General features: G+C 37.9%; 1 protein-coding gene across 1 annotated transcript in view; it reads left to right on the top strand.

The window, feature by feature from the left end:
- Nucleotides 1-24,483, top strand: part of dnah7 (dynein, axonemal, heavy chain 7) — a 422,487-nt gene that overhangs the window by 259,457 nt on the left and 138,547 nt on the right. Inside the window, exons 41-43 of the mRNA XM_039755900.1 lie at nucleotides 5,170-5,350; nucleotides 5,759-5,944; nucleotides 8,811-8,974. Coding sequence (XP_039611834.1) covers nucleotides 5,170-5,350; nucleotides 5,759-5,944; nucleotides 8,811-8,974 — 531 coding nt within the window. The remainder of the gene's footprint in view (nucleotides 1-5,169; nucleotides 5,351-5,758; nucleotides 5,945-8,810; nucleotides 8,975-24,483) is intronic.

Here is a 24,483-nt window from a genome sequence, read left to right as displayed (position 1 = left end):
AATATCTTTCATCATCTAGTGAGACATCTTGCAGTGTGGTGTGATTGATGTCTGATGTAATGTTTTGTGAAGGTCTTAACTGTGAATGTGCATGAGTGTTTCTACTGGGATCAGAGGATTATGTCATTCAGTGTGTCATTTGGTGAGATGGTTGAAGTAAGTGAAGCTACACAAGTAAAAGGAAAATGTTTATGGAATTTAACACTAACAATCCACGGTTTCAGCTCTAGCGGAAGCAATATATGTTTATAGAATATCCTGCCATGACTCTGTGCAGCCGACTAGGCTAATTCCCTCATGCACCATTGTCAGTACTATGAATGTGAACTGCTGTCATAGAGCATAATGCAGCAGTATAGTTCTACATTGATGTGACACTTAAAGCAGAAGATTTAAGAGACAGATATGTCCTGTAGTGTCTAAGAATGGATCTACAAACAGACTGACGGAGATGGATTGTATTAAATGTATAAGTTTGTATATAAAGTAATATGTGGTGGTACAGTGGTTAGTAAAGCTAAAATCTGTATGCCATTGATGTTCTGCATTAGGTGAAAAGAGCAGAAAAGGGAGTTGTTTGATAATCCAAGAGATGAACATTAACAAAACTCAAAGTCAAAACACTTGTGCTGGTTGATACTAAAGTCACAATAAACCAAAGAAAACTAAGCCTAATATGCTAACCAAAAGATTAGTTGAAAAAACCATGCCAAAGTATAGTAATCACCACTGCTACACTGCCATTTATTCAAGAAAGTTTTGCACATGTCCAAAATCTTGGACAACAAGGAAGTGGGAGTTGCTGTCTTTTATACTGTTGTAACAGTGATGTCCTCAAAACTCCTGGCTGTACTAGGTAAGTGACCTAATGGAAGTGGTATGCAAAACAACATCAAAATGGAGGCATCCATGAAAACTCAAGATAATTGAGTGTCAAGATGTGGAAATATACTAAAACCGTTAGGATCTTTCAAAATCCCTAATAAGACAAAAACTAAAAAAAAAACCTTTTAGAATACCTGAGGAAAAAAGACGGAAAATCATGATAACAGAGTCCTAGGTTCATGTCTCAGCATAGTAATGGCCAGTGCATTAAATAATGCCTTCTAAGACAAAGTACATTTTTTCAGAGCCCCCAGTACAGTCTTAAAATATATCCTTAACAAGCATGAGATGATATTAAAAAAAAAAAATTTCCAACTTCTTTACTGGTTTTATTTCAGTTTCCCCCCAATGGATGGAGTTTGACATTTAGGATTGAGGGGCCACACAAATCATAAAACAAATACATTTTTAGATTTATTATATTTATAATACATCCAATTTCAAATATTGTTAATTATTCGAGAGGTAAAGTTGGAATATATATATATAGTCTTGCTTATATTAACACATTTAAAACTTAAAATAAATATTTAAATGATAGAAAATGTTGCTTTTTTAAAATTTGTTTGTTTACTTATTGTAACTGTGGCAAAATAAGCATTTTCTTATTTTTTAACAATCTAGAAACTGTACATATGGCATCAAATGCTGTGCTTTCTATGACTTAGTTGTCTTGCTAGGGCTTTTTCCTTCTTTTATTTGCTTCATCATGGATGAAGTGGTGGAGAGTGTACCCAAGGGAGAGAGAGAGAGAGAGAGAGAGAGAGAGAGAGAGAGAGAGAGAGAGTGGTGATTGGTGCAGATTTGAATGAACACGTTGATAAAGTGAACATACAGTAGGTGATGAGGAGGTGATTGGTAGGTATGGTGTCAAGAAGAGAAATGCAGAAGGTCAGATGGTAGTAGATTTTGCGAAGAGGATGGACATGGCTGTGGTGAATACATATTTTTAAGAAGAGGGAGGAATACAGGGTGACATACAAGTGTGGAGGTACACAGGTAGATTATATCTTATGCAGGAGGGTCATTTTGAAGGAGATTAGAGACTGCACAGTGGTCACAAGGGAAAGGGTGGTAAGGCGGTATAGGATGGTGGTCTGTAGGGATGACATTGGATATTAAGAAGAGGAGGAGAGTGAGGACAGAGCCAAGGATCCAATGGCGGAAGTTGATAAGGAAGAGTGTTAGGTTGAGTTTGGGAAGGAGGTAAGGCAGGCACTGGGTGGCAGTGAAGAGTTATGAGGATAGCTGGGCAACTACAGCAGAAGTAGTAAGGGTGACAGCTAGAAGGGTGCTTGGTGTGACACCTGGACAGAGGAAGGAGGAAAAGGAAACCTGGTGGTGGAATGGGGAAGTACAAGAGAGTATACAGAGGAAGAGGATGGCAAAGAAGAAGTGGGATAGTCAGAGAGATGTAGAAAGTAGACAGAAGTACAAGGAGATAAGGCATAAGATAAAGAGAGAGGTGGTGAAGCCTAAAGAAAAGGCATATGATGAGTTGTATGAGAGGTTGGACACAAAGGAGGGAGAAAAGGACCTATACCGACTGGCTAGACAGAGGGGCCGGACTGGGAAAGATGTACAGCAGGTTAGGGTGATAAAGGATAAAGATGGAAACATACTCACAAGAGATGAGAGTGTGTTGCGCAGATAGAAAGAGTACTTTGAGAGACTGATGAAGAAAATGAGAGAGAGAGAAGATTAGATGATGTGGAGATAGTAAATCAGGAAGTGCAACGGATTAGGAAAAAGGAAGTAAGGACAGCTATGAAGAGGATGAAGAATTGGTCCAGATGACATACCTGTGGAAGCATGGAGGTGTTTAGGAGAGATAGCATTGGAGTTTTTAACCAGATTGTTTCATGCAATCTTGGAACATTTGAGGTTGCATGAGGAGTGGAGAAGAAGTGTACTGGTACCGATTTTTAAGAATAAGGGGGATGTGCAGAGCTGTAGTAACTACAGGGCTATAAAAGTGATGAGCCACAGCATGAAGTTATAAGAAACAGTAGTGGAAACTAGGTGAAGAAGTGAGGTGATGATTATTGACCAGCAGTGTGGTTTCATGCTGGGAAAAAGCACCAAAAATGTGATGTATACTCTGAGGGTGTTGCTGGAGAAGTATAGAGAAAACCAGAAGGAACTGCACTGTGTCTTTGTGGACTTAGAGAAAGCATATTACAGGGTGCCTAGAGAGGTGTTGTGGTACTATATGAGGAAGTTGGGAGTGGCTGAGAAGTAAGAGTGGTACAGGATATGTATGAGGGAAGTGTGACAGTGGCGAGATCTGTGGTAGGAGTGACGGATGCATTCAAGGTATAAGTGGGAGTACACCAGGGATCAGCTTGAGCAGGTTGAGGAGACCCTGTTAAGGTGGAGATATGCTCTAGAGGGGAGAGTAATGAAGGTAAGTAGCAAGAAGACAGAATACATGTGTGTGAATGAGAGGGAGGTCAGAGGAATGGTGAGGATGCAGGGAGTAGAGCTGTCAAACGTGAAGGAGATTAAATACTTAGGATCAACAGTATAGTGTGTGGAAGAGAGGTGAAAAAGAGAGTTCAGTTAGGGTAAAGTGGGTGGAGAAGAGTGTCAGGAGTAATTTGCGACAGACAGGTACCAGCAAGAGTAAAAGGGAAGGTCTACAAGATGGTAGTATGACCAGCTATATTATATGGGTTGGAGACAGTGGCAGTGACTAAGAAACAGGAGACAAAGCTGGTGGTGGCAGAGTTAAAGATGTTAATGTTTGCACTAGGTCTGACAAAGATGGACAGGATTAGAAATAAGTACATTAGAGGGTCAGCTCATGTTGGACGGTTGGGAGACAAAGTCAGAGTGGTGAAATTGTGCTGGCTTGGACATGTGCAGAGGAGAGATGCTGGGTATATTGGGAAAAGGATGGTAAGGATGGAGCTACCAGGTAAGTGGAAAAGCGGAAGGCATAAGACGAGGTTTATGGATGTGGTGAGAGAAGACATGAAGGTTGTGGATGTAGAGGAGCTAGATGCAAAAGACAGGAAGATATGGAAAAAAAAATATCCATTGTGGTGACCCCTACCAGGAGCAGCCAAAAGAAGAAGAAGAAGAATGGAGACCAATATCACATTTTTGTTTTTTTAAATATTTTGGTATGTGTGAAATTTGCTCAAACTGCTATGCCACTGTTTGTACAGGCAGGCATAAGTGCTGGGTGCACACACTACCATTTTAGTCACTTATGCTGACTACTTAGTATCCGTTTTCTGACAGGAGCAGCTATCATGCATGTAAAAGAGGAAATAACCTCTTTCAAGCAAAATCTAAATCAGTAAACTAATTTGAAGTTTAAATTGTACAGAGCATCATTTTAAGGATAATCGACATGAAGGTGAGAATTGCTTAGGCTGGGATGGATCATAGTATTTGTTGATACATCCATCCATTTGTTAAATCCGATATTCAGGGCAGTGTCATGGGGCAGCTGGAGCCTATCCCAGCAAACAATGGGTGCCAGCCTGTCGGAAGGTACACCACAGGCCAATTTAGCATTTTCAGTTCACCAAACCTGCATGTCTTTAGGAGGTAACTGCAGTAAACCCACATGCAAAACCCCTAGATGGATCACCCAGGACCGAAACCATTGGCAGTGACTTCATCCCAACTCCAAGCCCCCTGTGTATCGAATAAAGGGGGCATTTTAAGCCTGGATGTGGTAACTGTCCTGGGTAAGTTTTCCCAAGTACTTCCGGGTTATGTGGCCAGCACTTCAAGGTCTTCTGGTATGCCTGAAGATCTCCCCCTAACAGCATCAGGTTTCTCTTCAGGCTCCTCATATCACAGAGTGTCTGCTCTCTCCAGTATTCCTGTAAGTCACTAAGCACTAAGCTGAGCATTAATTGAAACTCCATGGAGCTGTGAGACAGCAGCAGTAGCCACTCTACTATTATCTATTTACCAAATTACTAATATGAAGAACAGTACCTGCTCAAGATAAATCTTAATTGTTCCAAACTTATGTGAAGGGTGCTGCCATTAAGCCAGTTACAGTACAGCTATGTTAAAGGCACAATGAAGCTAATGAATCTACAAAGCTAAAGTAATGTGGCCCTAGTGATCAGGGGGTCCAGTATGTGTTTCATTCTATATTATCATGAACAAATGGATGATCAAAGGGAAAAAAAACTGACCACTGTGGGAATTCTATATCAGTGGCATCCATCGATTTCTTTACATCATACTTATAGAATCTCTTTTTAAATGTAGCCAACATTGATTTTAACTGCTCTGATCCTTTTGTCTTATCAGAGTAGCAAAGGTTGTGGCTCCTAAAAAGATAAAACTGGCCCAGGCAGAGGAAGAACTGCGCATCGCCAATGAAGGGCTAAGGAAAAAGCAGGCTGCCTTGAAGGAGGTCCAAGACAAGCTGGCCAAGCTTCAGCAAACTTTGGAAATCAATAAGATGGAGAAAGCGGATCTTGAGAACAAGGTACTTAGCACAAATAAAACTGATATGTCTTTGGAAATAGATGCATGAGTTGTGATAAAAGTTATGGCATTTGACATTTGATGAATAGATTTTTTCTTTTGAACTCATAAAACACCTGCTCCCTTGCACTCTTCATACTTGAAGCAGGCATGGTATATGTGCTTCTAATGAAACAAAAATATAGATTTTTGACCTAAATGCCTCTTTCTATCTTTAAAGCATTTTTGACAGACAGATATCTCCTAAATGGTGTTAAATAAGTAACAATATAATACTCCCAAGTTACATAGCTGCATTGAGTTCAGAGCATGTTACTTTTACTGTGATATTGTAAAATAGATGAAGGAGAGACAACATTCTTTCCATGGATTTGCATGTAACTTAATGTAATTATAATACCCTCTTTAGGTTGATTTATGCAGCAAGAAGCTTGATCGAGCTGAACAGCTGATTGGTGGGCTTGGTGGAGAAAAGACTCGATGGAGTGTGACAGCCAAGCAGCTGGGGATCCAGTACACCAACCTGACGGGTGACATACTAATCTCTGCTGGCATAGTAGCATATTTAGGAACGTTCACCTCCACTTACAGACAGGTATTCTGAATATGCTTAAGTATACAAAACTTTTGATATGTAGGGTATTTTATTAATATTTTTCCATTATAGAAAATTAGCTAACATCGAGGAAAATTACATGATTGCTCTTAGTGCTTACGAGTCGAATGGTGGCTCTGTGGCAAAGGATCTGTACTGGTATCTGTAAGGTTGCTAGTTCAAATCCCATTACTGCTAGAAGGGATCCTACTTTTTGGGCTCTTGAGCAAGGCTTTTTACCTAAAGAAATTGCTCCAGGGGCACTGTACAATGGCTGACCCTGCACTCTGAACTTCAAAAGGTTATGTGAAGAGACAGCTTCTCCTCATGGATTAGCAAAATATACATTATCAAAACAAAAACAATTGTATTGTATCAAATTGTATCAAATTTACATTGCTTTCTCTGGAATGTTTATATTTAATATATGTGTGCTCACTGCTTTTACCCTGTGTGAGCATGGGAAGGAAAAGTATATGGCCAGTATACTATGAACAAGCAAACAACTTAAACCTTCAGCATGTCCAAATAAAATCATCAGTGTAGAAAGGGTTCAGCAATTTTATTCAAATTGTGCTTACTGTTATAAACTATATGAGCATGTAAGTAAACACTATATACTGTATAGCCAATTTCCTCAAAGGTTTTGATGAACAATGACTTTATTAACTGATAATTAAGAAGCATCGATTATGAATCTTTTCATACCTTTTTGTAAAATCTTTATATAAATAGTGTTAAACTTATGAAATAAATGTATTCATTTTGCTTAAAATTGTTCATGAAGTGCTCATTTATGTATGTTATTTTTTCCCATTAACTGCAAACAGTTAATTGGTTTTATTGTTACAATGAATACCCCTTCTTTAAAGAATTTTTTTTTATGTTACTTACCCCATGCAGTTTGTAGTGATGGCTGAGAAAATTGTTTAATCCCATGCAGAGTGGGTGTATCTAAGTTTCTTATATAACAGGAGTCTATGGGAAACGATACCAAAAGGTCAATGAAAACAAGCCATCTTACTTGTGTTGCATAATCCACACTTCAGGTCATACGCTCACAACGTCCCAAACACATGAAAATTTCCAGAAATATTGTTAAATATGCCACTTGGAAAAACGCTCAGATGCACCTTAGCATTTGCACAGTTAAATTATCATTATACTGTATTATGGCTAAAGCGTCTATCTAAATGTATGTTTGCAATTCTTGGACTTTGCTCTTCTATTCAGATGACTTGCTAAAGCGCAGATTAATTATGATAATCATGAGCATAACAAATGTTTTTGTCTGTATTTGCAAAAAATAAACTTTTTACTTTATGACGAATTTATTCACAAAATAATATTTAATAGCCATAATTTAAATAGATTATTCACACAGTTCTTAGTGGCAAACTGATCTGTTATAAATATCCTCTAGAAAACACATTACGAAATTATTAAAATATATATAAAGTACTAATATAATAATGAACACCATGCCAATGAGTTTTACAATTTTACAAAAAATATTTACATTTTTTTTTTACACTTGGAATAGATATATGCAAAATGACTCACTTAGGCTCATAGAGGGGATCAAGTCGGTAACTTTTGTGAAGAAAAATAAGCGTCATTCATTACTTATCAAATAGGAAGTGTTTATTACAGTTCATTGATGGATTCAGAATTTCTTTTTCTTGACTTTGAATAATCTAATTCTGTAGCTTTCCTGGTTTTAAGATTCTAAGACACCCCCAATCTACCTATATCTATCCCCCTTATGTTATAGATGGTTAGAGTGGTTTTCGCTGACTGACCAGAATATCTGAAACAGTGACTAAAAGTAGGATGTGCATATTGTTTTTCGCTCTGCTATTATTGGTAATTAGTGAAGTAGATGATTAGTTCGTATCAGACATCTGCACAGATCTTGTGTCAACTTCATAATCCAATCCCTTGTTTTGAACCAACATACGCTTAAAAGAATGGGTAAAATAACAAATCAGTTAACAACTTCACATCCCAGACATTGCCTGCCTTTTATGGAAATACATTTTTCTATGTACTGTATACCATTTACGCTTGAAAGTACCACATTGCAAAAGGCAAGAATCAGTTCTATACAGAGGACAATGTACTGTGAAACAAAAGTCATATAGAAAGAATTAAAAGGCGATAAGTCAAAAATTATAATAAAAATGTATATTCATATTCATAAGCATAATAAATTCGGCACTTTGTAGTTCAAAATCAAAATGCCTGACATGCTTTCAGGTAATGAAAATATAGAAATAGGAGTATAATTTATATTTCTGTTAATTAAATTGAAATTAATTCTTGTTAAATATGGTGGACACATTTTGCATATTGGGCAGACATGCATTTAAGAATTTTACTGTATTCTATACTATATGCATGATAATACTAATGCTATTACTACTACTATCAAATGTACATAGAGAGGATTGGACAACAGGTAGGTAGCTAACAGTGTGATTGTAAATGTGTGAGAGAGATTAGGAAGAAACAGAGAGTGCCCAACACGTGTGAAGGTATGTCATAAGGAGGCCATTAGGTGTTGTCTCCATCTTCCTCTTTGTCAGAGCTTAGTATTTCCATTCATTTTATTCTTACTTTTTTGATATGGATATGGTATGTGTTTGTTAGTGGCTTAAAATTTCTGTTGAAGAAATAAAATCCTCTTATTTGAAAATAGATTACTTGGGGTTTATGCATTTTTACTTCTCTTCCTAACATTCTCTTTTAGCTGTGCAAAAAAAAAAATTAAGGTAGAAAAATTACTTCTTTTTACAGAAGCATTACACCAAGCCTAAACACAATCACCAAATATTTGACACCATATTTTTTCTCTTTTCATTAGATTCAGACAAAAGAATGGGTTGATACGTGCAAAAATCGTCACATTCCCTGCTCAGACGACTTCTCTCTCACAGTCAGTTTGGGTGAACCAGTGAAAATTCGAGCATGGAATATTGCAGGCTTGCCTTCTGACAGCTTTTCCATTGACAATGGCATTATTATATCGTAAGTATTGTTTGTTGTAAACCTGTTTTGTTGTTTCCCTGGAGTCTTTTTGTGATATGTTTGAAATTTTTATATATTTGTTTTAGTTGTACAGTAATCCCTCCTCGATCACGGGGGTTGCGTTCCAGAACCCCTCGCGATAGATGAAAATCCGCTGTGAACGGTACCCGGGCACAGACAGGCAGACATGTTGTTGTCAAACCACCACACGTTTATTATACAAATTATTTACAATAATTTGGTCACAAAGACCCCAGTTCATTGGTCACACAGACCCAGTCACGTGCACAAACCCCAAAACAGTCACTCAGTCCTGGCCACAATTCTCGGCCGCCTCCACAACTCCTCTTGCCTCGTCCTTCTTCCACCCGACTCTAGCTCCGAATGAATGGAGACGGCCCCTTTTATACAGGACCCGGATGAGCCCCAGGTGTTCCCGGCATTCTCCTCTACAGTGGCGGAAGTGCCGGCTGTTCTCCCGGCAGCTCTCCGGGTATCCTCCAAAGTCTTCCCCCCAGCACTTCCTGGTGTGGCGGGGTGCTGGGGAAACAAGTCCCAAGGCATTGGGGCGCCTCCTGGCGGCGACCACGGGCCCCTACAGGGAAAGGGCTTCCAACCCGTGGCCCCCAAAGCAACCCGGAAGGCAAACCCCACGTGATCCAGGCAGGGCTCTGACCCTCTTCCGGTCCCTCCTGGCGTCCCGGCCGGGTCATGGCCCCTGGCATCCCTGACACCGCGAAGTAGAAACCATATGTTTGTATGGTTATTTTTATATATTTTAAGCCCTTATAAACTCTCCCACACTGTTAACATTATTAGAGCCCTCTAGACATGAAATAACACCCTTTAGTCAAAAGTTTAAACTGTGCTCCATGACAAGACAGAGATGACAGTTCTTTCTCACAATTAAAAGAATGCAAATAGATCTTTTCTTCAAAGGAGTGTCTGCATCAGGAGAAAAGAATTTAAGAGAGAGAGCGCTCGCAAAAAAAAGCAAACAATCAAAAAATCAATATGTGTCCTTTTAAGTTTGCCGAAGCACCGCAATAAAGCAGCATTTTTTAGAGGAGCGTTAGTATCTTCTAAGCAAACAGCCTCTGTGCAAACAGCCCCTCTGCTCACATCTCCTCCGTCAGCGCAGAGAACGCCAGAGAGAGAGAGCGAGATTAAAGCAACAATCAAAAAATCAATACATGTGCTTTTGTGCTTTTAAATATGCCAAGCACCGCAATAAAGCGGCATTTTTTAGAGGAACGTCAGTATCTTTTAAGCAAACAGCTTCTGTGCAAACAGCACCTCTGCTCACACCCCCTCCGTCAGGCGCAGAGAATGTCAGAGAGGGTGAGAGAGAGGCAGAGACAAGCAAACAATCAAGCAGTCAAAAGAATAATCAAGCATATCATAGCATTGAGGAGTTTTAGTTAATATGTAATACATGCTCTGATTGGGTAACTTCTAAGCCATCTGCCAATAGCGTCCCTTGTATCAAATCAACTGGGCAAACAAACTGAGGAAGCATGTACCATAAATTAAAAGACCCATTGTCCGCAGAAATCCGCGAACCAGCGAAAAATCCATGATATATATTTAGATATGCTTACATTTAAAATGCGCGATAGAGTGAAGCCGCGAAAGTCGAAGCGCGATATAGCGAGGGATTACTGTACCTACCTTCTAACATTATGGCGTCTACATCAATACCATTTTGCACAAAGTATTCTGTTTTTATGTGATTATAGTCATTTTGTGACCATTTTATATGACTGTGACCATACTGTTTGTGGTCACTATGTCTGTTGCCAGTCACTGGACAGGAAGGTCATAGGAGTCCTCTTATCCTGGCCCTTAAAGATGGCATGGCATAGCTGCAGATATTCTAGTGTTGGATCTTTCTCAAAACCAAATTTAATTTGTGTTGTTAGTGAATGACTTTAGTGTAAGGACATTTGCAGCATTTATATGGCTTCATTTTTGTTTTAGCTCAAATGTCTTATTGTTAGTAAGTTTGACAGAGGCCATTCCCATGGCTATGATTCTGTCAATCTATTTTCCATCTCTCCATCTCTTGGTTACTTTCTCAAACTCATACCATTGTTGCTCCAGGGTGGTCTTTGTTACAGTATCCTCTAGGTCACTTTCTGTCAATGACTTTAATAAAGACATTTTCTTTGGTTGCATTTTTATTTATGATTTTCTTGCCAGAGACAATTAGCTTTCCAAAAGCTGAAACTCCACTTTATTTAATTTTAGTGTTCTAATCAGGGATACAAATGATTTGTTTAATTCAGAGGCAGTTTGATGATTGCTGTTTACCTAGAAATGAGGGGTCAACGACAGGCACGGAATGCTTCACCTTGTTGTCACTGAATAATTAAACTTCTTGTTAAACACCTCATCTCTCACTATGTGCTTGTTTTATGTTGTAAATTATTCCTTTATTCATTTTTTTTGGCTCTTTTAGCATGTGTTGAATTTAGATTTACGTGTTTTGAAATTAGCCTCATCTCTTTCTTTAATAGCCCTGTTTTTGTTTTTTCATGGTGTTTATGTTTCTTTAATTGAATTTATGGATTTCTTTACAATGAATAAATTATTAAAATCAGATCAGACAACCCTCTCCTACCCCATTGGAGAGCAGAGTAAGAAGTAGACTTAACCATAAAAAAACCACTCTAAGCTACCAAGGATTCAACATGCTCGTGTGTATTTCAAGATCTGTGACTGTCATTTTATTTGACATTTTTATTTAAAATCTTTTATTTTCCCTTAATGATTTTTTCTGTTTTTTCAATAATTTTGATTTTTCCCAAAATAAAAATTTTCTTAGAGTTTGAATTCAGAATATCTTTTTCTGTTAGTACAAATGGGTCCTTACTTACTTATTGCTTGTTTCTTTTCTTCAGATCAGGATCCACTTATTAATTTGTCCACTGTCTCTAGGAGCATAGCCGTGCACAGATTCAAATTATATACAGTATTAACCATATGTTTCACATAACTTTCTGTATTATTTCTTACCAGTATGAAACGTGAAATCAACATAGACCATTTCCTAATGCCATCATTGCCCATCTTTTGTACAATTCATTTTCTAGTTTATTTTTATTATGGCCTTCCGTGGATTAGCGCTTTAAATTTTTTTTTTATTGATGAAGAGTAATTTTAATTCACTTGCATCTCATCCAGGACTTTTCTCCGTTTTTTTAGCTATTTAAATGTTTTTTGCACTCTTTCCCTTATGTTCTTCCTTTGCTGTATTGTAGGGATATCTCTGTTTATCATTCAAGCTGCAATGGCTAGAATTGTGCAGGGATGATGCAATATCTGAACAAAATTCATTAATACACCTCCACTTTTCTTTTTCTGTTTAGTGGCACTAGACTATTTTTGAACAAATAACGCATACATACTTCCTGCAATAATAATACAGTTTATTCATAGTGCAAAGATAGCAGAAAGCGACTATATGCAAGTGCATACAGACACTCGACATTCAATAAACAACACAAAACCTTTGTTTTTCTTCCCTCTCTTCTTTAGAAGGAAGCACAACTTATGAACTATATCTCCTCTTCTTATTTTTTGTGTACAGAAATAAGCAAGGAAACATCATTTATTCAGTATGGGGTTAGAGTTTTGGTCTTTTAACCTGTTAGACGGAAAGTGCATTTGATTTTCGTCACTGCTCCCTTTCTTTAATTGCTCTCTTTATTCTGTAACACAGTTGTAATTTTGGTACAAGTTGTTCATTTTTACTATTTAATATTAGGAAACAGTTAAACATTTTATTCATATAAATAAATTAACTCTCCAAAAAAGAATCAGTATACTAATTAAAGCAAAAAATAAGTATAAGTTATTCCCACAATGATAGAAAAAATAGAAAACATTATTAGGGACATTACATTCAGCTGTGTAGCCTACATTGGGTGGGTTTCTGACGGTTGTTACTGTAGGCATTTCTGTGCTATCAGAAGTACCAAAGGGCTGCACATACCATTTGCAGACTGTCATGCAGTCTAAGACTGACTCTAGATATTTATCACGGGTTGCTTGGACCACAAGTTATTTCAGCCACAGTACTAAAACACATGATGTGATAATGAAAGAATCATCTGAAATCCCTCAGTCCTAAAGGCTAAGGAGAAAGATTTTTACCCCGCAGGGCTGTGCATTCAAATCCCACCGCTTGAACACTATGTGACCTTAAGCAAGTCATTCATCATGCCTATTGTTCAAAAATTTGCCCTTGTAAAATGAGGAGCACTGTTCATGAAAAGTGAGCTGAATAAAAAGTGTTATATAAAATAAAGGCCAATTAGTTCTCATGCCTTGTGTAGCATCCTAATATCAGTTTTTAATGTCTGCTTCTTGCTGTGTGGAATCACAGGCAGTTTAATCCTTTTAACCATAAAACGCCTGAACCTCTCCTATCAAAGGAACAAAAAAAAAAACATCACTGTATACCTTGATCTTTATTTTTGAATTTTTTTCACTAAATATGTACATCTTCAAAACAATGATGTTGTATAATAGTTTTTGTAAGTATAGTGTATTGTTCCCCCAAGTATTAAACTATGTATTTGGAGAAGAACATAAGCAAAGAATTCTCATGGGACTAAAATGTGGTGTTTTAATAAGGAATCACCTGAGCACTGTTGGTGATAAATTACTGAAAATCAAGATCAAGGGAACTAACAAAAAGTTTTTCCTTTTAACATTCTCCATTATATAACATTTTCCAGTTGCTTCCACAGAGAATATGAAACATGACTTTGGAACTATATAAATATGAAGAGTATTTTAATATTAATGGCGGTGTCACTAAGCGCCTATAAGGCTCTTGTCATCACTTGTGATGCTTCCAAACTCAGTAGCTGAAGGTGCAGGTGGGAGACCATGCACATAGCAGTCATAAATGGATTGCCCTAACATTTATATACTGTGGCATTATGTTCTTTTAGTAGTTGTCATGTAATTATCTGGCCTGACATCATATTGCCAGAGTTGTTCCCTCATCCTGTAGGGCTAGACCATTCTTATAAGACTACTTTCAGTATCTGTAATGGATATACTGTAATGGGAGGACCTCCAAAGTGTTCCATTATGTGCATGCAGAGAGTTTTTTTTAGTCTTTCATCAATATATTAGAGCAACTGAGAAAGGGTCTGCTTGACATTGTCCTTACAAACACCAGTGGCCTCATGCATAATGCTACGCATAGAATTCACACTAAAACATGGCGTAAGGACAAAAGCAAAAATGTTCGTACGCACAAACAAATCCAGATGCAAAACTCTGTGTGTTTGCCAACTTTCACGTTCTTCCGCTCCATAAATCCCAGTCAGTGTGAAAAGTAACGCACCTGCACTGAGATGTATACTTGATATCATTTTCATGATGATAGGAGTTAAATCATGTTATTAAACATGGGAACACGGTGGCGCAGTGATTGTTCATGACTCATGCAAGATGCTTGCTGCACCATGCGTGACCTTCGATGAAATAATTTATTGCAGCAGTACTGTCTCTTTCAAACGTACTAACCCCCAATTCCTGTCCTTACTTTTCTTTCTTCAAATACCAAATCGCCTCACAATCAGCTCTGTAATAGAACAATGCCGATTCTTCAAAACTTTTAAGGAACATTGAAATATCTTTGTAGTACATGTTTAATTATTCTTTCCATCTATCCTTCCCTTGTCGCGCCAGCCCCAGCAAGAATACAGCGCAAGGCAGGAACAATCCGTGAACAGAGTGCCAGCTCCTCGCTAGCACTGTGGCACCGTGTCCTCACATGTTTAATTATTAACAATATTGATTATTTAAATTAAGTTAAAGTTTTATCTGTATAATATAATAAACATATTTTACTGCATTTCATCTTAAAAATGATATCATCATCAAATGTAAATACGCACAAGTGGCTCAGGTTGTGCAATATTATAATCGTATTGCAAATTTACAGTGAGGTAATTGTACTTATAAGTACAAAGCATTCTACAAGGAACACTTGATGGATTGATTGAGTGCATTTATAGTTCTTGGGATAAAACTGTTTCTGAACCACTAGGAAAGGCTCTGAAGTGTTTGCCGTATGAGAGCAGTTCAATAGGCAGCATGGCTGAGGCAGCGTGTGCTTGATGCTGTATACTGATAATTCTCTTTCCAATCAGCTGGTGTAGAGGTGTGATTCCCTACTCAGATACAGTGATATAAATACTCCGAGTGGTGCCGTGAGAGTAATATGGAAAAAGAAATCTGCTATGACAACCCCTAATGGGAGCCACTCAAAGAAGAAGAAGGTGCAGTGAAAGTAGCAATGCTAAAGCAGTTATGGTATTTGGAATAGTTTGGCTATTCCGTGGACCATTATATTGTTACAGGTTAGTTACAATCAGATGCCTTAAACTAATAAACAATATGTGGTTAATTTCAGTGTATTTATAAAGATCTAAAAAAGAAAGGGAAACCACACTAGAACAGTAGCATTGCTTTGACGCTAGGTGCCGCCAGTCTGCAAAACCGAGTGGAGAACTTGCGTTCTAGGGTTTTAGCTAGCGTGAAACTGTGTGTGGCTTTACGCCAAGTTTAGGTTTTATACATTTCGATTTGAGCGTGGAAACGGGAGTACGCAACATTTTTGTGCGTACACACCATTTATATATGAGGCCGTAGATTTCATGAATTACTCCATAAAAATCGGAACATCGAAATATATTTAAACTTTAAAATTACATACATTAACTTTTCAGTTATTCTTCAAGATGAAGGAAGAAATGAATTATTAGTTCTCTGAATAAGTTAATCATCCTAAATATGGACTCAGTCAACAAATCGTTTAATTTCTGTGTATCTGAAATCATATGCCAAGTACAACTTGAAAAAGAAAAGATATATTAATAATTTGATTAGATAAAAATTATTAATACCTTGAGGAAATGCAGATGTATACAGCAGAAGAAAAATAAAAAACAAGGATACAGACTCAACGGGACAAATAATTCAGCCAATCAATCAATGAATAAGTAAATAAATAAATGAATAAATAAAAATAAACTTAACAAGAATATCGGTACTTGTTAACAGTGGGCAGAAAAGACCCTCAGTGGTGCTTCTTGCACATCATAGTGGAATGAGTCTCTGGCTAAAAATGCTGTAAGAGATCACTTCCTGGAGGGAATAGAGGGGATTTTTCATGATGGCATTCAATTTTGCAATCATCATCTTTTCCACAACAGTTTCCTGTGTGTTCGGGGTTAGCTCTGTGATGGAGCAGTCTTTACTAATAAGTTTGTTCATGCATTGTGCTTCTTTCAAGCTCAGTTTGCTACCCCAAGAGACTGCAGGTAGAGTATCACACTGGCTACTATGTACTTGTAGAATATTTCCAGCAGCTTGCTGTACACATCAAGAGCCCCGAGTCTCTTACTTACCAACTTACACCTATTGATGACATATGTTCATTTTCCAAACCAATGAAGTGTTTTATGCAGTGTTTTAAGGATATTGAATTAAATGTATTCCTATATGGTGCCCTTCAATAATTTGAAAGTTTCAGAGTGTTTACACAGGTTTCTGATATAAAGAAGCCCTGCAACATTTACAGTATAAGCCAAAGGATCTCTATCTACTCTAACAAACATCAATATAGTACTAGTAATACAAACATCAATATAGAAATACCCAGAGAATGTGTCCTTTTTTATCCCAGAAAAAGAACAAAAAATGAATAATGAAACTAATGGAAGTGCTAAGAGGAAAACAAAAAATGGACTGGCAAAGGAGGCAAGGCAAACATGCAGATAGACTACAGCTGACCATAGCTGCCCATGTTTTAGTATAAGTAAGAATGTATATTTTGATCATATCAACCATTCTGCTATTAAATGTAATTCCTACATTTTATGGGAACATAGGTCAGGTCAGGTTAGGGAGCATGAACTGGTACAGCGTGTTGCCGCATCCACCACACGATGAAACAGCTTGGGATACTAGTTGGCAACTGCCCAGGCAGACATATCTGCCACAGCCAGATGTTACGTGGGCATCCCCTTGGCTTGGTTCAGCAACTCAGGTCCTTAACAATGAGGATTCTGCATGCCGGATCACCCTCAGGGAATCACGCCGTAACTGAATCTCCTTCATAATGCAGGTAATGTGCCTCATTTGGGATTCGACGAGCAACCGCTGAATCGACACAAAGTCAAACCAGCAGTACCCAAGGATTCTCTGAAAAGACACAGTACCAAAGGAGTCCAGTCTTCGTCTCAGGTCACTGGATAGCGTCCATGTCTTACAACCATATAGCAAGAAATGAAGTAAAAGGACTCTTAAGACTTGGACCTGTCGTCCTTTTGCATAGATATTGAGAGCGCCACACATCCCTTTCCAGCAACCTCATCATGCTCTTTCAATCTGTCTACTGACTTCATAGGAAGAGTCACCAGAGACATGAATGTCACTGCTGAGGTAAGTAAACCTCTGAAAAAGGTCAACACAATTTTTCTGCAGACAGACGCACTACTGGTGGATCTTGGTTTTTATCCAGGACGCTCGCAAGCCCAAACACTCCTTGTTCAGTGTCTCATTGATTCCACAAAGATCACAGCATCATCTGCAAAAATCAAGATCAGTGAATCTTTCTTCACCAAAAGATGCCCCACAGCCTCTGGACCTCACGAACCTGCCCAATACCCAGTCCATGCAAGCATTGAACAGAGTAGGAGCAAGAAGACATCCCTGATGAACCCCAGAAACAACTGGAAAAAATGAAGAGGTTCTGCCTCCACTCTGCACAGCACTCACAGTACCAGTATACAGGCCTGTCATGATACCCAGTAACCTTGAGGGGATCCTGCAAAGTCCAAGGATGTCCCACAGGACAGCTCGATCAACTGAAATGAGTGCTTTATGAAAATCAACAAAAGCTGCAAATAAACTTGTGTTTGTGCTCCATGAGAACCCTCAGTGCCAGGATGCGGTTGATGGTAGATTTCTTAGGTGTAAAACCAGACTGCTCCGGTCGTTGGTAGGTGAGCAAGTGATCATGGATCCTATTGAGGATGATCCTAGCAATGACCTTAACCAGCACCAAGAGCAGTGTTATCCCCCCGTTCTTGCCGTAATCTAGGCAATCACCCTTTCCTTTCCAGATAGGGATGACAAGTCCTGTTTTACAGTTGGGATGACGCCCGTCTCCCAAATGGAAGCAAAGATTTCTTGCAATACCAGGAGGACAGCCTTACCACCAGCCTGGGGAAGTTCACCCCAGATGCCACATATCCCTGCAGCCTTCCCTACCCTTAGCTGATTCACTACCTGTGCAATCTCAGGGAGATTGGGTGGTCCACAGCCGATTGGAGGATCAGCCTCAAGAACCATGGACCTAGAGATATCCAACATCCTAGCTGGAGGATCAGCTTTGAACAGCTGCTCAAAGTAGCTAGCCCAGCAGGTCACAACTGCAGTGTCATCCTAAGAGACCGTTCCATCAGCTGCCCTGACTGTGACTCTCCGAGGAACATATTTGGATGTGCATAATGGTTTGATTCCTTTGTAAGCAGGACGTGGGTTACTTGACCACAAATAGTGTGTCACCTGCTCACAGATTCCTCTAACAAACACCTTCTTATCTGCACGCAGAGTGCTCACAGCCGTCCTTCTCAGTTCCTGGTACAGACCGGAGTTGCCATCAAGCCATGCCCTGCGACTCCTCTCGATGATATCCAGAGTGCCCTGTAAGATGAAACAACTCCTTCTGAGAACACCAGTAACACCATCACAACCCTTAGCAACCTTCATAGCATAATCCATAAGCAATTGTAAAAAAGTAGTTGTTTTTTTTTGACGTGAATATATCTTGTAAGATTTCTATATACTTAAATATCACAGAAATGTTCAGGAAATTTCACTGAACTGAACAAAACGCATTGAAGTCAAAAAGAAGGAGAAATTGAAGTAATTTTGAGTGGATTATAATCGTGCAATGGTCTTAGAAGTGTCCCTGATGGCTAGGTAAATGTCTGCCAACTAAGATGGACAAATTATTATGCCCAAAAATGTGACCTGAGCTGTGAGACGGAAGTGCTAACCACCGTGCCAGTATCCCTCCCTAGATTAAAATTAATACAATTAAATATCAGCAGAATAAAATTTCTCACAGACAGGAAGCATGAAATTAAAAAGGCATGACTAATACGGATTCCATAGCAAATACACAGCACTCTTGAACTAAAATGGTACAGTTCGGTTTGTAAATGTGTTCCTGTGCTTTAAGCCTGTACTCAGTGTGGAAAAGCCATGGAAAAATTAACTGAATTTTAAGAAACAACTCTGTTCCCTTGGTTGAGTCTTTGCCTGATGGTTTTAAGTTATTTCATAAATCAAGCAATGCCCACAGAGGAAAAAGGCACAGAAAGACTTTTAATTATTAACTTTAGATACAAACATGTAGGTTATGTTATTGTACTTCCATTGAGATCCCTTATTAAATATTAAATCAGAGTCAAATATAGTTATTGTATTAGAATATTGACCTCCATGATCATATGCCTCATTCTTAAATTAGCTTAGCAGTCTTGTGTTTAAATTATCTAATTCAAAGTTGGTGGGGCAGAACCTTTGACAGCCGTATAGTATTCAAGGCAGGGAAGAGCCCTTGCCAGGGTGCCAGTCCATTGCAGGGTCCTCCCATGCATTCATTTATACTAGGTCTCATTTAAACTCGCCATTTATCTTAATCTGCATGTCTTTGGGGACATAGGAGGAAAATGGGAGTGCATGCAGACATAGGGAGTATGTGCAAAATCCTAAATTCTCTGCCAATTATACAATAATATTCTATAATATTGACTTTAAATTCACATAGATTTAAAAAGAAGCACCATGAACCAAATTTGCTAAATTTCTTTAATTCTGAAGTTTATGTATTTCCATATTTTGAAGAGTTCCTGCACACTTTCATAATCGGAGGTTAGGTCTAAGGTCACCTATGTTGTTAGTATTTAAAGTATAACTCTTTCTTATGTTAATTATGGTTTATTAGATCATTATCTGATTACATTTAATTTTCCTTTGTACTTATCAGTTAATGTAGAGTTATGAACCAAAACTATCAGTCATCTTAAAAACAGTTGTACTTCAAGTTTCATCAATAAAATCATTTTAGCACTTAAAATGTAAGTTATTAAACTAATATTGATGTAGATCAACCTGCTACATGCACTTTTAAGTAACAATATCAGAAATCCAAGCAGAAATAGAGAACAATAAAGAACAATAAAGTTTTAAGTTTGAATGGGCCAGAAAAAGCAGCATAAAAATCTCTGTGGAATGCCCAGTCTGATTAATGTTCACAAAGGAATTGATGAAAATGTTTATTTGAAACAATAGCTAATGTGACAGTTAAGAAATTGGAACTGTCAGGCACAATTTTACATAAAATAGGTAGCAATGAGTTTTTGATTTTCTTAAAGAAATAATAGAACCCATTGCATATACAACCCCAGTATGTTTAATTTGATGACAGAACATGATATGTTTTTACTGATTTCTGCAATAAAACCTACCACCTGTCTATTGGGCCCAGCTAGTTATTTTATAGCCCATTATAAATATATTAAATATTATTAAAACAATTACTGTATTACACACTTACTGAACCACATCTTTCGAAATTATTTCTAAAAAGCTATTATTAGAATTTGTTTTTCAAAGAAGATTTCAAATTTGCCATTCCTTTTTAACATTTTTGGAAAAATCTCCAAAAACTTAAATCTTGTCTTTTAAATACAATTTAATAATAATATCGTAATGTCCTTATTCCTTATATGTACCTTTAGACTGAAGATCAGCTGTCAATACTGTTACTCATGTCACTCTGCTACACAGGATGGGGAATTTAATTTGACTGTCAGGCACTGTTCTTAGTTGTTTAGTTTGTAAAACATTTCTCCCTCAACTTAGATATGGCACCATACAGAAATCATTGCCGAGACCATTTCCTTCAATACTGTTTCCATGCAGTATAAACTTTGTTTATTTTCTGACTCCCGTTTTTATTGTTTTAATTTTCTTTCGCTACTACCTCCAGAGAGCTTGGCCTTTTAATTAGCTTGTTGATCTGGTGGGCCTCTCTTGTACTGATATTACCAGCCCAGCACACCACAGCACAGAAAATTGCACTGACCATCACAGAGTTGTAGAAGATGTGAAGGGTATCACTTCCCACATTATATGAATGTAGTCTCCTAACAAAAAGAGCCTGCTCTGCCCTTTCTTACATAATTCCTCTGTGTTCCGAGACCAGTCACACCTGTCCTTAAGGTGTGAGCCACCTCTACGTCCACTCCTGCCAATAGTGACTGGACGTTGAGGCTTTTTGATGTGCCATAACCTATTCTTTGGTTTTGGTAAAATTAAGATACAGACAATTCTTTCCCTTGCCTGACTCCTGTACTGTGTCTTATCCCCTTTATCAATACACTCCATAATTGCAGAATCATCTGAGAATTCCTGCAAATGACATGACCTGGTGTTATATTTGTAGCCAGAGGTGTACAGAGTGAAAAGAAAAGTAGACAGGGCCATTCCTTGTGGTGCACCAGTGTTGCTTACATCCATATCAGCAATTATTTGTCTAAAGAGGGAAATGTAACATGTGTTCTTATAAATATAGGTGTGCTTCATATGAATAAATTGTATTAAACTGAATTGCATTAGTTCCGAGTGTTTAACTCAGTAACACAGTTGTGCAGTGGTTACTGCTGCTGCAGTGTCACAGATCCAGAAAGTACTATTTCAAATCCTAGCGAGAATTCTTTCCTTGCAGAGTTTTATGTTCTCCCTGTGTACTACATATGCTTGTTTCCTCCTGTATTCCAAATATATGTAGATTAAGCTGGTTGGTGATTATACATTGTGTTTTGTAGCGTGAAGATCTATTTAAAAAAGATTTTGGCATTCTGATAGAAAGCACTAAACAAGATATCAGTATATGAACAACCCTTCGCCCCTCTCCAGCAGGCAGAGTTAATATAGTTGAAATGAAAATCCTTCCAACGTCTTTACTCCTGTTTCGGAGTATTCCTATTATTATTAGTAAATTCATTTTAAAAAGCTCAGTTCCATTATGCAAGCAAAAATAACTGTGTTTTAAAAAAAAAAGAACAATACAAAGATTGAAAACAGAAGCTGGCCTGGTACTACCCGATTTTCAGCTATGCTACTGGGTTGTGAATATTTGTAATTTCCGACAATGGAAAGAGAAAGACAGTGCTAAATACATAAAAAAAAAACTTGGTTGGATCTAGAAAGATAATTTTGTAAGAAGTCCTCTCTATATGCTCTGTTCTATGAATTGGTCATTGATATTTTTTCTACTTTACTAGTAATCAGATTGTGGTTCATTCACTCAAAATATGTAGCAACACTTGATGGAAAAGATACTTCTCTCTGCTGCTTTAAGTCTTGGAAGATACTAGGTAAAAATACATTTTGCCAAACTTCTCTAATCCATGACCAATGCTTCTACTTGAAAATAATTTGAGTAGTAAGGAGAATGATATTGTTCCCTGCTAAACCAGCTTCATCAATGTTGGGAAACAGATATTGCAATTAATATCTCAAGTAAGAAGTGGAATTCAAAAAATTTGCAACAATCATTTTTCTTCAGTTTGTGAAATACACATTGAACTCCAGCTGGTAACTGGACGCCAGAAACACCTCTCCACAGTTTAAAAGTCTGTCAGAGCCTGGACCCAAATTGTCAACAATGCCAAGTACTGTACTACAACTCCACTGCCCAAAAGTAAAGCCCCTTCAGCCCAAGATTTCTTCTTATCTATAAGATAATGTAGGATTTATAACCATCGAAGATCCTCATGCTGTAGTCTTTGGAAATATTCCAGGCAAACACAGACTATTTGGTAATAATCTCACCATTATTTCCCACACTACATTGTTATGGCATTGACTAATTTGGCTCAGTTGGAATAATCATAATGCACCCTCCATAACTCAATGGGAAAGTATTTTTTATTATGTAAAACTAGAAAAAAAATCACATTTTCTTTGCATGGAAATGAATGGTATTTTAAAATAAGCCTGCTAAGTCCCTGCCAATCATTTTGATTAATACGCGGTTGTATAACACAGTGAGCTTCTTTTTTCTGTTACTAATTAGATTTATTTTCTTAGGAGGACAGTAGGTAATGGCTATTCTGTTCCTGCTTATGCCATTGCTGGTTTGTGGAAAGTGTAGTTTATGATTATTTCTTTCTGCATTATATTAGACCAGTAACGGCGCAGTGAATGCACTTGTCTTGAGAATTCCTAGTTTTCATACTCTTTCTGTGTACGTTTAGCATTCACTTGCTCAGAGGTTGATGTGCTTGCTGCTTCCTGAGCAGCTCTTCTTTTCTCCACTGTAGCGGCCCACTTCTTCTCTTCTTTCATATGCATCTTTTTGCTTTAAAACTGATTAAGTCAGCGTTTGTGTTGCAATTACTTAGTATGTTTTCTTTACTTTTTCACTTAAGCTGGCACTTAAGTCTTCAATCTGCCTTAAGAATGATTTAAGATATGAAAAGGTAGGGGAAGTGATGGCAAAGGTGGTAAGGAATGAGAACGGCGGCTGCACACATGAAACCTCACGGCTGCCCTGCTGTCCGCTGCCGAGAATTGATTCTACAATAAAATAAGTAGAATAATATTGGAGGTCAATCATCACCCTGAAAGCGGATAGTAGACGTCACGTAGTATATGTGTACCAAATTTCAGGTCAATAGGTCAAACGGTTTGTGAGCTACAGGTGATTTAAAATCCTGGACAGACAAACGAACAGCCACGATAGTGTATTATATAAGAAGATTAATTGTATTCCTGATTGAACAGACTTTCTAAATCTTGTAACTTTTTTATACTGAAAATGATGTTGTTTTATTATGTTATAAAATTTTCTCTGTAATTCATATGTTTGGATTAAATAAAGCTTAAATTGGCACCTTGTCCTGGGGGGTGCATGAATGTGTTCAAAAATGCTCAGTGTCTATTCCTGGTTTGCACTCCTTGAGCTTCTGCACTGGAGTAACTGGGTTTAGGAAATGGCTGGATAATTTAAATAATGTAGTACTGTAATTCAAAGACTTTAGAGTTAACATTGTTGATCCCAGTTAATGCTGAGTATGATTTGCAGGTCATAAAAAATAATGACACATTTCTGAATGGTTACTTTAAGTGGCTTGGATGCTTCCTTAGTCCAAAGAATTCTTCAAGAAGGACATAAACCTCATTCATTCTTTTAATTTTGATAGGAGAGTTCCTGCATTGCCCTTTAACACACAAAAGGGACTTTGCAGCCTGTGCTCTGCAGATGCCCACATTCTCTAGCACCTGGAATTGTGCCAGTCCGCCACACATGCCAGGAAGGACACTGCTTCAGTGGATAAATGGCATTTGGCAAGGCAACTATCCTTCACACAACCTGGATTCGCTAGTGTCCTGTTGTG

This window comes from Polypterus senegalus, chromosome 6 (genome assembly GCF_016835505.1).
Source record: "Polypterus senegalus isolate Bchr_013 chromosome 6, ASM1683550v1, whole genome shotgun sequence".
Lineage (NCBI taxonomy): Eukaryota > Metazoa > Chordata > Cladistia > Polypteriformes > Polypteridae > Polypterus > Polypterus senegalus.
Note: the sequence above shows the minus strand (reverse complement) of the source record. Positions and strands in the feature narration are given on the sequence as shown.